The sequence below is a fragment of the Strongylocentrotus purpuratus genome, unplaced genomic scaffold (assembly GCF_000002235.5).
Source record: "Strongylocentrotus purpuratus isolate Spur 01 unplaced genomic scaffold, Spur_5.0 spur5_scaffold_11, whole genome shotgun sequence".
Classification (NCBI taxonomy): domain Eukaryota; kingdom Metazoa; phylum Echinodermata; class Echinoidea; order Camarodonta; family Strongylocentrotidae; genus Strongylocentrotus; species Strongylocentrotus purpuratus.
In genome coordinates, this window is record NW_022145596.1 from 31,343,405 (window position 1) to 31,360,932 (window position 17,528).

The 17,528-nt window shown below is 38.7% G+C and overlaps 1 protein-coding gene across 1 annotated transcript; it reads left to right on the forward strand.

Moving 5' to 3' along the window:
* Positions 1-1,244: 1,244 nt before the first annotated feature.
* LOC588607 (iduronate 2-sulfatase) lies at positions 1,245-16,581 on the forward strand. Its single transcript, XM_030981160.1, has 7 exons — positions 1,245-1,455; positions 10,254-10,396; positions 11,791-11,968; positions 12,738-12,826; positions 13,320-13,754; positions 14,214-14,340; positions 14,848-16,581. The coding sequence occupies exons 1-7, from the start codon at positions 1,380-1,382 to the stop codon at positions 15,579-15,581; spliced, it is 1,782 nt and encodes a 593-aa protein (XP_030837020.1). The 5' UTR covers positions 1,245-1,379; the 3' UTR covers positions 15,582-16,581.
* The last annotated feature ends 947 nt before the right edge of the window (positions 16,582-17,528 follow it).

Genomic DNA, 17,528 nt, shown 5'->3' on the forward strand with positions numbered 1-17,528 from the left:
GGGTTGGGGGGGGGGGGGGTAGTGAGCACATTTTGTTTTTGGTCCTCGAAAATTTGAAAAATTTTACCCAACCCCCCCCCCCCCCCCTTGAGCGTCAGGGGCGTCTCCCAAGAAAGGTAAAATTAACGTGGGGGGGGGGGAGGTGCCGGGCTCGCCCCCCCCCCCTGGATCCGCCACTGACTCGTTCCCCCTCCAAGAGTAGAAATCTTTTGCAATTTGAGAACCACATTTGGCGCATTAATGTTCACCTGCACTTCCTGGAAAAAAACGAGGCCTTCTGATTGGTTAGAAGTTAGAGAAAAGTGATCCGTCAGGTCGCGAGACGTGCTCACTACCCCCCCCCCCTCCCCACCGAGCGAATTTGCGGCCGGCGCGATTTTCAAATTTTCGGGAGCAAAAAAAAAAAAAAATTAGTGCTCCATACCCCCCTCCCCCACTGAACGCATTTCGACCGGCGCGATCGGGAGCAAAAGAAAATAATAGGGCCCCACCCCTAAGAAACCTGGATCCGCGTCTGGGGGGGGGGGGGTTGCCCCTGGCTGTTATCCCATTATTCCTCATGCTCTCGCACCTCGCCTTCTATCTTTGTTTAGTGCTCTTTCATTTTTTTCTTTCTCCTTTGACAAACAAAAATTCTCTCTTTCCCCCTTTTTTCATCTCTTTTTTGGGGGGTTCTTCTGGTCCTTTTTTTGTTGGGGGGGGGGGGGGGGCTACACGCCTGGCAAGAGGGACCCTATATTATGCACACTGCAAAATTGCATCCCCCGCCCCTTTTCCGGTTAAAGAACACCTTCGTATAATATCATCCCCATTTCTTTCTTTTCCCATCTCATTATTATCCTTCCCCCCCCCCCACCCTTTCTCTTCTCCGTCTTTCCCCTTTCTTCCTTTTCCGCCTTTTCTCTCCTCTCTCCTTTCTCTCCTCCATCTTTTCTTCTTCTTTCTCTCGATCTTCCCTCTTCTTTCCCTTTTCCCCCTTTTTCTTTCCCTCTCCCTTTTCTACTTTTCTCCCTTTTTCTTTCCCCCTTCCCCCTTTCCCCCTTTTTTTTTTTACATTCTGAGGCATTCCTAAATGAGTAAACTGAATATTTTTTGTGGATATTTTACGCCCCACTGGATCCGCCCCTGCATCAGACGCTTCGAAAATTGATTTCTGTTTGCTCTTTCTGAATCACTCAACCATGGAGACAAAAGTATTCACGAGCGCATTATGATTTCATATACAATTCATGCTGCAAATACATACGGCCGGTAGATTGTATACTGAACAGGCAATAAATAATAGTGGGTTCTTGTGTGTTAGAGTGTCAGATTTCCTGGCGCGGCGCTCCATATTAAATATATTAGCCTGCTCCAAACGGTTCTGTTTGCGGTCATATATGCTAATTGTTGAAGAAATTATGAAGAATATCGTGGCTATTTTGTGTGTTCTGCTGCACGTCTCTTCCAACTCAGGTAGGAATCATGTATTTTCAGTATCTCGTTTATGATATATACCATAGCCGGAAATGTCATATCGAAAATGATAAGCAGACAAGCAGTAGATGAATGCATTTTTTGTTGTTTGGACTTTGGTCGTTGTGTTTTGGTGTGAATACCTGTGACCTGAAACCGTGTAGGCCTAGTAGTGTGGGCAGGGAAAAGGAGTGGAAGGAATGGAATTAGGATCGAGTGTGTGAGTATACAGTGAGTGTGAGAGAAATAGAGCCTTGATGTAGAGAGATAGAGATGAGTAGAGAGATAGAGATGAGTAGAGAAAGAGAGAGAGAGAGAGAGAGAGAGAGAGAGGAGTAGAGAGAGCTGGAGAGAGACTAGGAAAGAGATCGAGGGGTGTGTGTGTGTGTGTGTGTGTTGGTTGATGGTAGAGAGAGAGAGAGAGAGAGAGAGAGCGAGAGCGGGAAAGAGATCGAGCGAGGGGTGTGTGTGGGTTGGTGACAGAGAGAGAGAGAGAGAGAGAGTATAGACACATTGTCAATGGCTTCCACTAGCCACTCGTAACAACACAACCGTGTATACATGTTATCACGTGACTGATTTATTATCATGTGATATCCGAGCTCAGTGCCGAAAGCAGGATTTTTTCAAGGGGGGGGGGGGGGGGGGGGGGGGCGTAAGAGCCGTTTTTTGTCCCAAAAATTTCGCAACGACTCAAAAAATTACGCAATGACTCAGGGGGGGGGGGGGGGTATTTGGGGGCCATCCTTAAAAAAAATAATAATAATAAAAAAAATCATCAAAAATCACATACATAACAAAAATTGAGGGGGGGGGGGAGGGGTCAACCCCCTCGCTGCGTACGCGCCTGTCCGAGCTTATACCGTCATGACTGATGTCATACCCAGCACAGGCTAAACAAGGGAATCTCACATCCCTGGCTAGACTCATGTCAAGGGCAATTTGGTGGGAAAGGGGTCAAGCCATGGAGTGTAGGACTGACTTCGCCAACAAGCTTCTCCCATTTTTTCCTTCTATCGAGCAATTAAATAAATTAATCATGAAAAAAAAAACAGCGGATGTTTCAACATTCCTTAAAATTGATCAGATAAGAAGTTGTCGGACCGGTTTCACCAACAAGTTTTCCATGCACTTAGCATACAGAGTACATAACACAAAATTTTAATGTTCACATTTTTGAGAGAAAAGAAGCAGGTTCTCGGGTTCTCAGACCTGAAAAGGCCCAAAGATCGAGTTTAAAAATTTTTTTTGTAAAGAAAGAAAGAAAAAAGAACTAAAAGAAAACTAGAACTGTTATTTTAGGAGCTCCCGGGTAAAAAAATAACATAAAAAATAATGGATGGCGGGTAGAGGGGGCAGTGTCACACCAACCCCACCCACCCACCAACATATCCTTGTCTCAGCCTCTTTTTAATGTAACTTGCACATTTTACAAGCTCATTATATTTCTTTAAATGCTATAGCCTTGCCATTATGAAGTGTAGAGCTCAAGGATGTGAAGCTAGTTTGACGCTATACAAGAAGCCTCTTACCATTATTATTATTATTACTATCATCATTATTATTACTATCATCATTGCAATGACGAACCTTCGTCATTGCCTTGTTTTCGTTCACATTCTGCCCCATTCTGCATTAATATTCTCCTCCTTGTTTTCGTTTTCTTCCTTATCGTCAGGAAATCGCATTCGTTTTGCACGTAGTGCTTGTTATTCCTAGTTAGGTACTTTCCTCATGTCCTTTTCCTTTCAAATTTCATAGGCATAGTCTCTAACATCTCATCAAGGTCACTACATTCTTCGATTCTCGAAATCACTCATGCATAACCGTGCAGGCGCCATTTTGTCCGTTTCTGGTCCATTTTAAGGCCTCTCTTTCTTCCTTCCTATCTCCACTATTCTAGATCCTACACATTTCTAATAAATTCCCCTAGATAGTCTAAGAGATGTTCTTTCATCTGCGACGTATAACCTGACCTTCAAAATGCCATCTTCGTACTCAAAATTCAAATCTGAAACTGACTGCGTCAAAAATCTCTCAAATTCTTAAAAAATGGACCCCTAAAAATCTAAAACTGCCATAACTTTCTCATATAAATTCCGTTTTGTGTTTAAATCTCACATTATCCTTATCTCATAATTGCACATAGCCATGCCAAATTTCATGCTCCAATGACTATGCAAAACATAAATAGCGCCCTCTAAAGTTCTGGGAATTGGCTTTCTCTCTGTGGCCGTATCTCCATAATGGCTTGGCAAACCCGTACTCTTTTTTGGATTTAGATACTTGAAGATATGCCCTTTCCAGCCATATACAAAATTATATACCCTATAACTGACCAAATATGAGAAAATTGCCCTCCAAATTCGCCATTTTCAAGAAAATTGAGAAATAACTTCAACTTGCTCTAAACCGGCGATCTTTATACCTACATCAATGAAACTTGGCAGACACATGTATCCATATACGTGACAACTGTCTGCTAAGTTTGGTAAATTGTAATGCCCTATTCGCCAAGTTATCGCCAAAAATGATGAATTTACTATGCTTTACGTATTAGCGCGTTTGATGCGTGCAGTACGTTTTGCGCAGATGACAATGGTGTCAAACTGACCGCACTGAAGTGCCCTTTCGAATGATACCAAGTATGGTATATGTTCACGCACAAAATTGTGAGTAAATCACATTTGAACAAGTACGAATTCCGCCGAGTTTCCATGACGTCATTTGTTAAGACTGTTATTCGGTTGTGTTAGTATGGGCGGCCGTTCGTGCCAAAGCACGCGTCGTAACATGTTCATCATGCACCAAGTCATATTGGTTTTGCACGCAGTGCTTGCGAGCCCTTTCTAGATCCCTTCCTCTACTCCAATTCCCTTCAAAATTCGTAGGCGTAGTCTCTAGCATTCCTTCAAGATCACTAAATTCTTCGTTCTCCGGAAACCCTCATGCATGACCGTCCAGGCACCAATTTTTCCGTTTCGGGCCGTTTTGGTGACCTTTCTTTCGCCCTAACTATCTCCACTATCACAGAAGCTACAGACTTCTTTCATATTGCTCTGGATAGTCCGAGAGTAGCTCCTTCGTTTGACACGTAGAAACATGGCGTCATTGCACGCACATCGTTGTGACACGATTGCATTTCTAGTTATTATTATTTTCATCATTGTTTTTTAAATAATAATTATCCTTATTAGTAGCAGTGTAGTATTTTTGCAATGACGAACCTTCGTCATTGCCTTGTTTTCGTTCACATTCTTCTTATTAATATTCTTACTTCTTCTTTGCAATGACGACCTTCGTCATTGCCTTGTTTTCGTTCACATTCTGCCCCATTAATATTCTCCTCCTTTTCCTTGTTTTCCTTATCGTCCAGAAATTCCATTCGCTTTGCATGTAGTGCTTGTTATTCCTAGTTAGGTGCTTTCCTCATGTCCTTTTCCTTTCAAATTTCGTAGGCATCTTCTCTAGCATCTCCTCAAGGTCACTACATTCTTCGATTTTCGAAATCATATATGCATAACCATCCAGGCGCCATTTTGTCCGTTTCTGGTCCATGTTAAGGCCTTTCTATCTTCCTTCCTATCTCCATTATCCTAGATCCTACACATTTCTAACAAATTCCTCTAGATAGTCTAAGAGATGTTCTTTAATCTGCGACGTATAACCTGCCCTTCAAAATGCATTCTTCGTACTCAAAATTCAAATCTGAAACCGACTCCGTCAAAAGTCTCTCAAATTCTTGAAAAGTTGACCCCTAAAAAATCTAAAACTGCCATAACTTTCTCATATAAATATCGTTTTGTTTTTAATTCTCACAGTATCTTTATTTCATAATTGCACATAGCCATGCCGAATCTCATGCTCCAATGGCTTTGCAAAACATAAATAGCGCCCTCTAAAGTTCTGGGAATTGGCTTTCTTTCTGTGGCCGTATCTCCATTATGGCTTGGCAGACCCGTACTCTTTTTTGGATTTAGATACTTGAGGATATGCCCTTTCCAGCCATATACAAAATTATATACCCTATCACTGACCAAATTTGAGAAAATTGTCCTCCAAATTCGCCATTTTCAAGAAAATTCCGAAATAACTTCAACTTGCTCTAAAATAGCGATCTTTATACCTACATCAATGAAACTTGACAGACACATGTATTCATATACGTGACAACTGTCCGCCAAGTTTAGTAAATTCTAATGCCCTCGTCGCAAAGTTATCGTCAAAAATGATGAATTTACTATGCATTATGTAATAGCGCGTTTGATGCGTGCAGTACGTTGCGCGCAAATGACAATGGTGTCAAACTGACCGCAATGAAGTGTCCTTTCGAATGATACCAAGTATGGTATATGTTCACACAGAAAATTGTGAGTAAATCACATTTGAACAAGGGTCACTATACAAATTCCGCCGAGTTTCCGCCCTATTATAACACGTTTCGGCTATGACGTCATTTTTTAAGACTGTTATTTGGTTGTGTTAGTATGGGCGGCCGTTCGTGCCAAAGCACGCGTCGCAACATGTTCATCATGCACCAAATGCTATTGGTTTTGCACGCAGTGCTTTCGAGCCCTTTCTAGATCCCTTCCTCTACTCCAATTCCCTTCAAAATTCGTAGAGATAGTCTCTAGCATTCCTTCAAGGTCACTGAATTCTTCGTTCTCCGGAAACCCTCATGCGTGACCGTCCAGGCACCATTTTTTCCGTTTCGGGCCGTTTTGGTGACCTTTCTTTCGCCCTAACTATCTCCACTATCACAGAAGCTACATACTTCTTACATATTGCTCTGGATAGTCCGAGAGTAGCTCCTTCGTTTGACACGTAGAAACATGGCGTCATTGCACGCACATCGTTGTGACACGATTGCATTTCTAGTCCTCTTCTTCTTGTCGTCCGGAATCCCATTCGTTTTGCACGTAGTGCTTGTTATTCCTAGTTAGGTGCTTTCCTCATGTCCTTTTCCTTTCAAATTTCATAGGCATAGTCTCTAACATCTCATCAAGGTCACTACATTCTTCGATTTTCGAAATTACTCATGCATAACCGTCCAGGCGCCATTTTGTCCGTTTCTGGTCCATTTTAAGGCCTTTCTTTCTTCCTTCCCATCTCCACTATCCTAGATCCTACAAACTTCTAACAAATTCCTCTAGATAGTCTAAGAGATGTTCTTTCATCTGCGACATATGACTTGACCTTCAAAATGCCATCTTCGTACTCGAAATTCAAATCGTAAACCGACTCCGTCAAAAAAATCTCAAGTTCTTGAAAAATGGACCCCTAAATAATCTAAAACTGCCATAACTTTCTCATATAAATTCCGTTTTGTATTTAAATCTCACAATATCTTTATCTCATAATTGCACATAGCCATGCCAAATTTCACGCTCCATTGGCTTTGCACAACATAAATAGCGCCCTCTAAAGTTCTGGGAATTGGCTTTCTCTCTGTGGCCGTATCTCCATAATGGCTTGGCAAATCCGTACCCTTTTTTGGATTTAGATACTTGAAGATATGCTCTTTCCAGCCATATACAAAATTATATACCCTATCACTGACCAAATTTGAGAAAATTGCCCTCCAAATTCGCCATTTTCAAGAAAATTCCGAAATAACTTCAACTTGCTCTAAAATGGCGATCGTTATACCTACATCAATGAAACTTGGCAGACATATGTATCCATATACGTGACAACTGTCCGCCAAGTTTGGTAAAATTCAAATATGTCAGCGCAAAGTAATCGCCAAAAATGATGAATTTACTAAGCATTACATAATAGCGCGTTTAATGCGTGCAATACATTGCGCGCAGATAATAATGGTGTCAAACTGACCGCAATGAAGTGCCCTTTCGAATGATACCAAGTATAGTATATGTTCACACAGAAAATTGTGAGTAAATCGCATTTGAACAAAGGTCACTACACGAATTCCGCCGAGTTTTTGCACGAATCTAACACGTGTCGGCTATGACGTAATTTTTCAGACTGCTTTTCGCCCCTTAAACGTCCTTTTTTTTCCTTGAAAATTTGCAGTGACATGCCGAGTTCCAATACGCAGGGCACCTCTTGGCCGGATTTTTGAAATTGGTCAATGGGGCCATTTAAGACGCCATTTTGTCCTATAAATCTATTTTACATCACGTGTTTCGATAGGATTATCATAGAAAAAAAGAGAGTGGTTTACAATAACAACCATGAAATTCTCTTTCTAATGATACCAAATACGGCCCATAAAGAGACATAAAGAGAGAGAGAAAAAACAATTTAACTCCGGTCATAATACAGATCCTGTACGTTTTCCGCTCATGCATTACACGCATTGTCTATGGGGCATATCGGGTTCACGCTTTTGACCCCCAGGACGATCTTTATTGCAATGAAGAACATGCACCAAATCCCCTTGGTTTTTGCACGCAGTGCTTGCGAGCCCTTTCTACGTCCTTTCCCATATCCCAATTTCTTTCAAACTTCGTAGGCATAGTCACTACCATCCCATCAAGGTCACTGTTGAGGCCTTTCTTTCGCCCTACCTATCTCCAATATCACAGAAGCTACAGACTTCGTACAAATTGCTCTGGATAGGGCGAGAGAAGCTCTTTCGTTTGACACGTAGAAACATGGCGTCATTGCACGCACATCGTTGTGACACGATTGCATTTCTAGTTATTGCAATGACGACCTTCGTCATTGCCTTGTTTTCGTTCACATTCTGCCCCATTAATATTCTCCTTTTCCTCCTTTTCCTTTTCCTTATCCTTATCGTCAGGAAATCGCATTCGTTTTGCACGTAATGTTTGTTATTCCTAGTTAGGTGCTTTTCTCATGTCCTTTTCCTTTCACATTTCATAGGCATAGTCTCTAACATCCCTTCAAGGTCACTACATTCTTCGATTTTCGAAATCACTCATGCATAACCGTCCAGGCGCCATTTTGTCCGTTTATGGTCCATTTTAAGGCCTTTCTTTCTTCCTTCCTATCTCCACTATCCTAGATCCTACACATTTCTAACAAATTCCTCTAGATAGTCTAAGAGATGTTCTTTTATCTGCGACGTATAACCTGCCCTTCAAAATGCCATCTTCATACTCAAAATTCAAATCTGAAACCGACTCCGTCAACTATCTCTCAAATTCTTGAAAAATTGACACCTAAATAATCTAAAACTGCCATAACTTTCTCATATAAATTCCGTTTTGTATTTAAATCTCACAGTATCCTTATCTCATAATTGCACATAGCCATGCCAAATTTCACGCTCCAATAACTTTGCACAACATAAATAGCGCCCTCTAAAGTTCTGGGAATTGGCTTTCTCTCTGTGGCCGTATCTCCATAATGGCTTGGCAAACCCGTACCCTTTTTTGGATTTAGATACTTGAAGATATGCCCTTTCCAGCCATATACAAAATTATATACCCTATCACTGACCAAATTTGAGAAAATTGCCCTCCAAATTCGCCATTTTCAAGAAAATTCCAAAATAACTTCAACTTGCTCTAAAATTACGATCCTTTGACCTACGTCAATAAAACTTGGCACACACATGTATTTATATACGTGACAACTGTCCGCAAAGTTTGGTAAAATTCGAATATGTCAGCGCAAAGTTATCTCAAAAAATGATGTATTTACTATGCATTGCGTGATAGCGCGTTAAATGCGTTAAATACATTGCCCGAAGATAACAATGGTGTCAAACTGACCGCAATGAAGTGCCCTTTCGAATGATACCAAGTATAGTATATGTTCACACAGAAAATTGTGAATAAATCGCATTTGAACAAAGATCACTACACGAATTCCGCCGAGTTTCCGCCCGAATCTAACACGTATCGGCTATGACGTCATTTTTTCAGACTGCTTTTCGCCCCTTAAACGTCCTTTTTTTTCCTTGAAAATTTGCAGTGACATGCCGAGTTCCAATACGCAGGGCACCTCATGGCCGGATTTTTAAAATTGGTCAATGTGGCTATTTAAGACGCCATTTTGTCCTATAAATCTATTTTACATCACATGTTTCGATAGGATTATCATGGGAAAAAAGAGAGTGGTTTACAATAACATTCATGAAATTCTCTTTCTAATGATACCAAATACGGCTCATAAAGAGACATAAAGAGAGAGAGAAAAAACAATTTAACTCCGGTCATAATACAGATCCTGTACGTTTTCCGCTCATGCATTACACGCATTGTCTATGGGGCATATCGGGTTCACGCTTTTGACCCCCAGAACGATCTTTATTGCAATGACGAACATGCACCAAATCCCCTTGGTTTTTGCACGCAGTGCTTGCGAGCCCTTTCCACGTCCTTTCCCATATCCCAATTTCTTTCAAACTTCGTAGGCATAGTCACTACCATCCCATCAAGGTCACTGTTGAGGCCTTTCTTTCGCCCTACCTATCTCCAATATCACAGAAGCTACAGACTTCGTACAAATTGCTCTGGATAGGGCGAGAGAAGCTCTTTCGTTTGACACGTAGAAACATGGCGTCATTGCACGCACATCGTTGTGACACGATTGCATTTCTAGTTGTTATTATTATTATTATTATTATTATTATTATTATTATTATTATTATTATTATCGTTAACATTATTAGTGTAGTATTTTTATTGTTATTATTATTATAATTATTATTGTTATTGTTATGATTATATCATTTTGTCATTTGAAGTAACATACTAGTATAATCTTAGCCTTAGACAATACCTGTCATTTCCAACAGGTTATCACCAAATCAATGAGGCCAATCTTTATATTTATATTTTATTTTTTTGCTATGGTTACAGCTTTGTCAGAGAAACCGAATGTTCTGTTCATCGTGATAGATGATTTACGAGCATCCCTTGGATGCTATGGGGGTCCCATCATATCACCAAACATCGATCAACTTGCATCCAAATCTGCTCTCTTCACCAACACCATGGTGCAGGTAAGGTCAATGGGGTTTAAGCCCTGCTGCACTACCTTATAGCTACTTGCACCCTCTATATAGCAAACAATGCCTAAACAGTGCCTTTTGGTCCCCCATGGTCCTCTTTTTCTTATGTTAATTGAGAGCTGCTTTGATAAGATAACCACCTGTCAGTGACCTCGCAGGGAGGTCTAACCCCCTGGCCAATAATATTTTGTTAAAGACCATATCCTAACTGAAAAATGAAATGGATGAATGATAATATATCAACGGAAAACTGATAAGTCATGGATTATAATAATATCAATTATATGCCATTTTAGTGTGTGTCATCGGAGTATTACCTCTCTGAAAACTCAAAATCTAAAGCTTTGAAAGTGAGAAGTTGTTGACCTAAAAATCTTGCTATCGACTTGTGGAGTACGCTATTCACAATGACTTTGTATTAATCATTCGTCGCCTCAGCTAGCTATATAGATGAACCGTTGGAGTCCACATATTAATATGTTGTCTTTGTAAATTTGGCAAATTTGACCCCTGTTGACCTGTGATTTGGAGGGGTGCAGAAAATGAGGTTTTGATTTGCTTTTGTGCAATATAATGAAAGGGTAAATATCTATAATTTCTTTATATTTGTATTCTACATTCATTTTTAATTTTTTTTATGAAGGTCTTTTTTCATTGGAAAGGGTCTTTAAGGTTAACAAAAGTTGAGGATAGGTCGGACTGTTGCTCATTTCAATCTGGGTCCCATCATACACTGAGTAAAGAGTTGTGATTGAACCGAATTCATCACAAATCCTCCAATTAATCGCAAATTTGCAGTCTCCTATCATTTATGTACACAGTTGCGATTGATATCAATCACAAATAAGTTACAATTAATTGCAACTCATAACATAATACATATGCCCGTGAATATATGTTAAATACATGAAGTAAATTATGCGAGCCTATTTTCAATCATTATAGGGGCGGATCTGACTAATCTGAAAGAGGTAGGGCTAATCCCCCTATTTTTTTTATTACCTGATAACATATTCGGGGTAGGGCCAATCCTCCCACCCCCATAAAGTTTGTATTGCCTGAAAACATAATGATTTCGAGAATCTCGCCGGCCCTTATTTTAAGTTCTTTCAAGGATAAAAGGGTGGGGAAGGTGGGGGAGCTAGTACTAAAGGATAACAAATTTAATAAATTTCCCTGAAAATTACAGTCCCGCCTGCCTTTTCCAAGCCCTTTCATCGGAGGGCTAACTTAAGACGTTGTATTTCATTTTCCCTTAACAGAACAGGGGGGGGGGGGGTGCAGCCAATTGCCCCTTGATATCCATGCTTTTTAGTTTCTTGATAATTTGAGGGAAGACTTATGACCAATCTTCATTTCAAATTTCTCTCTTTTTTTCTCTCTAGCAAGCGGTGTGTGGCCCCAGCCGTACATCGTTCTTGACGGGGCGTCGACCCGACACCACTAGGCTCTATGACTTCGGGTCTTACTGGAGGACACATGCAGGCAACTATACAACCCTACCACAGCACTTCAAAGAGAACGGATACTTCACAGCGTCAGTAGGAAAGGTTTTTCATCCAGGTATATCGTCAATTAAATATGTGTCATAACATATACCTAATTCATTCTAAAGTTCGTTTTACTACCGGAGTTTTGACTAATCGACTTATATTTAGGCCTACTGGTCTGTATTTTTCCTTCACGAATGGCAATCGCAACTACTACTATTATAATTATAATAATTGATGATGATATTGATGAAAATAATAATAATAATAATGATAATAAGAAGATGATGATCCGGAAGAAGGAGAAGAAAAAAAAATCAAAATCAAAAGAAGAATAAAAAGAATAATTATAATGATGATAATAATACTAATAACAATAATGAGAATGATAACAATTATAATAGTAAATTATAATAATAATAATAGTTAGAATAATAAGAATAACAATAATGATAAAAAGATGAATTATAAATATATAAAATACATAGCACACGTCATTGAATGATTAATTTTCTCTTTTTAGTTAATAATAATATTGAAGGCATGCTATAGTAGTAAAACGTAATGAAAATCAAGATTTATACCTACCTGATACAAGGACAAATACGTCTATTATGATTTAAAAAGTTGAACTACTGGTTTAGTAAAGATTTGAAAATAATGTCTTCATCTTTTACTATAATAATGTAGGCTTATGTTCAAACATTTGTGATACGTGTGCGTTAAGCACAATTTAGATTTCCTTTCTTTTAATAAGTTGATTTGTTTTGTAATTCCAATGCTATTTAAACAATGTTCAAGATTGATACTGACCTTGGATAATTTCTGTTTGGTTTGACAAGGCATTGCGAGTGGTGGTAACGACGACTATCCATACAGCTGGTCTGTTCCGGCTTACCATCCACCGACACAACAATACCAGGCGAACAAGGTTAGTAGATCTTGTTTAGATCAAGGTATGCCATTTCATGGCCAAATTGTCGATTTGGATGTGAGAAAAGAAGAAAGTTTTGTATATAGGCCTACCTTTGGAGGGCAGTGGCGCTGCCGATATACCGTCGTAAAAAAGGGGGAGGCGGGGTAGGCCAGATGTGTTGATTCTTCCACGAATTGGCAGTGTTCAAAAGTGTATAGAGATCACACTTTGAAGAAATAACTTTTTATGCCAACTTTGTAACATTCTTTCCAAACTTTCGGGGCCCTCCCCCTTCCTCAGGGATGACATTAATGCTTGCGGGTGATCAGAATATTTACAATAATAATTTATAGCCGCTCAATTTCAGTGTTACTGAAACAATAATTAATCAATAACTATCTATGTATATGTATTATTGTATATATATATATATATATATTTATATATATTTCGAAACATGTATATACTCGTGTATAATCTCCTATATTTCTCTATCTTCTTTTTATAGTTGTGTCCCAATTTGGATGGCACGCTTCACAATAACGTAATTTGTCCAGTCAAGGTAAGTGACATGCCACAAAAATCACTCCCGGATATCCAGTCTCTAGAAGTCTCATCATCTATCCTGAAGAACCTATCCGTAGCCCTACATCCAACACACAAGCAAGGAAAACCGACTGAAACCGGTCAGTCATCTCCCGACATGCAACCGCCTTTTTTCTTGGCCGTTGGATTTCACAAACCACACATTCCGTGGAAGTACCCAGAGGAATTCAAATCATTGTACCCGATCGAGTCGGTTTCCATTGCAACCAATCCATACCGACCTCCGACCCAGCCGGATGTCGCCTATGAGGATTATTACAATATGAGAACTTATAGGGAAGATGTGGCAGCTATGAATACGAGCTTCCCCTTTGGAACGATACCACTTCAATTCCATGTAAGATAATGACTTGATCTAACAAGAACATTGTATTTAATTTTAGATTTAGTTCTCTATAAAATTACTTAGCAGCAATGCATGACATTTGGGTTGAATTAATGAGTTTACACTAATTTTCAATTGGTGAGCTAGGGGGACTGCATGAAACAGACAGCCTATCCCCGACATTCAGAGAGAGAGAGAGAGAGAGAGAGAGGCATGAACAAAACAAAACAAGAAAGAATAAAGACAGTGTTATAAGTAGTGGTCAAAACATTTAATATTTGAAAAGGAGAAAAGTTATGAGCTCATTTTCAAATTAAATTTGGTCAGTGGGTCTACATTTTCTAAATTCCCGAAATCATGGTCCTGCATTGAAAGGAAAACTTAACATGGCCACCTTTTTATGATAATCTTGTATTTGTCATGTTCACTTATCGATCAATGAGCATTGTTTCCCCTTTAATTTTCGGACAGGCTCCGATGAGACAGAGCTACTATGCTGCTGCATCCTACATGGATTCCATGGTGGGAAAACTTCTTCAAACCCTTAATGAAACTGGCTTCTCAAACAATACCATCGTCGTTCTCTTTGGGGATCATGGTTTGTTAATTTCTTCAAAATTCCCTGATCCCTCCCCCTTTCTTCCACTCTCAGTCTCTATTTCATGTACCCCTTTTTCCTTTCTTTTAAAAAATACTCTTTTGTAATTTGTTGGTATTAGATAAGTTATTAATAAAACATGTTTATGGTGTGCATGATGGCTTCATTTCTCGACCTTGCATAAACCGTATCATTATTGTTGTTTCTAATACATGTAGTACTTTGATGGCATATATAATTTCGATTACATAACCCTTTTTTAAATTCAGAGCTACGTTGATATACGTGAGGATAATGACTATTAGAATATTATTTTTAGTGGAGAAAATAACCCTGAATGATACAGAGGCGGGGTACCACACCCCTATTACCTTCCAAAGTGTAGTCATAATTCATACAATTATTAAATTGTTGCAAAGGCAGAGATTTCTGGGAACATATCTTCTTCGCCTGTGTTCATGTACTCCTCCCGGATTGAAAATAACCTTTTGTTTTTCTACCTCTTAGGATGGCAATTAGGTGAGCATGCAGAATGGTGCAAGTACTCTAACTATGAACTGGCAACAAGAGTTCCTTTGATCGTTCACATTCCTGGTGTTACAGACAAGCCAAGGTCATCGCCAATCAAAAATGAACTTCAAAATTCTCTAAAGATGAATCAATCTCAAGGCAATGTAAAATCATCTGCTGACAGTGGAATGGTTGTTACCGAGTTAGTAGAACTTGTTGATCTGTTCCCCACACTCTCTGAGCTCGCTGGCATCACTGTTCCACCTGTATGTCCTCCAGAGCCTTTCAATGTCACCTTATGTTCCGAGGGGTACAGTTTCGCCCCTCTCCTGGAGCCAGTCCAAGGCTCCAACACCATTCTGCAGAAAGATGGCATGGAGAAGTTGACTTCAAAGCGGTACAGCAGATGGAAGAATGCCACATTCAGTCAGTATCCTCGTCCAGGGGTAACCCCAAACTATGAAACGGATCTCCCTAGTCTGGTTGACATTACTATCATGGGGTACTCCATGAGGACCAAGGATCACCATTACACCGAATGGATAGGATTCAATCCAAAAACCTTCCAAGGTAACTGGACCGATGTAAAGGCTACAGAACTTTACATGAATGGCTTGGACTACGACCAAAACCAAAATGTTGCTGCTGATCCACAGTTTAAGGACATCGTCAAGCAACTCAGCTATCAGTTACAGATGGGCTGGCGCGAAAGCTTACCTGTCCCTGCATAAATCTCGATGGAATGCATTTATCGCCCTTCATCTTAAAAAGCCAAGAAGTTGTCAGAACTACAACAACATTTAAAAGTAAAAGCCAGAATGTCTTTCTTTTTTTAAAACCCATTCTAAAAAATATTCCACTTAACAAAATGCCAATACATTTATGTAACCGAAACAAAGAAGACAATTTCAATTACAATTTCTCAAACAATGTATTTGTAAGTAAATATAAGTTGGCATTTGATTTTGAATACAATGTAATGCGAAATGATATTGAGAAATGGTTGTAAACATGCAAACTTCAGCCTTTGGATTAAAGCATGGTATTCCATGATTACAGGGACTTCTAGTGTAACCAGCTGTCAACAATTATCTGTTGAGACCTGAACTAGCTATTGTTCACAGTTGCACAATGTAAACAACCAAAAATAATAAAACAATTAATATATTCAATTTAATTGATTGTGGAACTATGAATGTAAATTAATGAATAAAAAAAAGTGTAGTGAATTGTGTTTAGATATTACAGAATGCCTTGTAGGCGTTACATATTATTTTCTCATTTAATTTCACAATGAAAATATGTCAGGAGAGTTGGCAATGTTGTTTATATTTTTATTTCTTTACAATTTTATATACGTGCAAGGTGTATATATTATTAATCTAGATATACATATATTGTTATTTGTATGAGGTAATTTTACTATTGTTTATTAATAATTGAGTAATCAACTTCATAAGTGTTTTCCCGTGTTTATAAGGTGTCATTAAATGGTGTGACCACTTTTCAAATTGTATAAACTATGCTCTCATTTCTATATTTTGTTCTTCTATCTTTCATCTTCCAAAGTGTATATACATATTTGGCGCCATATGAAATATGAAAGCTGATATTAAATGACAAAAAGGTTGGTTTGGGGGGTTCTTTTTGTTGGAAAGTCAATGTTCATGTAATGTCAACACTTGCAATAAATTGAAATAAACTATTGAAAGTTCATTCATATTGTCTTTTTATAAACGCTTGTGAGCTATTGGTAAGGTTGTACATGCTATATCTCACAATGTCCCTTGGGAAATAGTTGAAACACTACATTCCGTCACACAAAATGCTTATCGATAACGTATTTTCTAATGTTCACTACAATTTAGGTGTAGGTATTATCGTGTCCGATATATCAGACCATTCTCCCATTTTTGTCTCCACCCCTTATTTAATAAAGAGTTTTAAACCAGATAGACATAATATGTGGGATTTACGTATAATGCTATAATACTCCGTTTTCGCCTCCTATAATACCTTTTTTAATTCAGACCTGCTCTATTGTGTTACTCAGTACGGGAGCCTATTCACATACAAGCTATTTTTTTTATTTAGGCTCCCCACATTTTACATTGTTTTGTTGTTTTTTTACCTTGCTTGTCATTTCTATATATTTCGAAACCTCGTACTTATTTTCCGTGCATTATACTTAATTTGAAATTTGTATTTATTTATTCATTTTTATTTTTTCGGTGAAATCTATACGCTTGTATAAAAAAAAAACTGTTTTTCAATATAAATGTGGAATAAATAAACTTCTTCAAACTTCAAAAACATCGACAGATATTATCTTGTTGAGTGGTCTGTATATGTCTCAATGCTACTGAAGCAAATCACGCATTAAATACCTTTATACAAATTTTATTTTCACTGCACACATCATCAAGATCAAAATATCAAACAATACCACAGGTTCTTTGGATCACAAGATCCTTACTCAAAGCAATTAATAGGATAACATACGGTATACTACCTTTAGCCTATATGAATTTTATTTCCACTGCAAACATCATTAAGATCAAAATAGCAAACAATACCACAGGTTCCTTGGGTCACAAGATCCTTACTCGAATTAATTAATAGGAAAAATAGTCAGAATATTCTACGTATCGCAATGTTAAACGTCTGTGTTCCAAGTT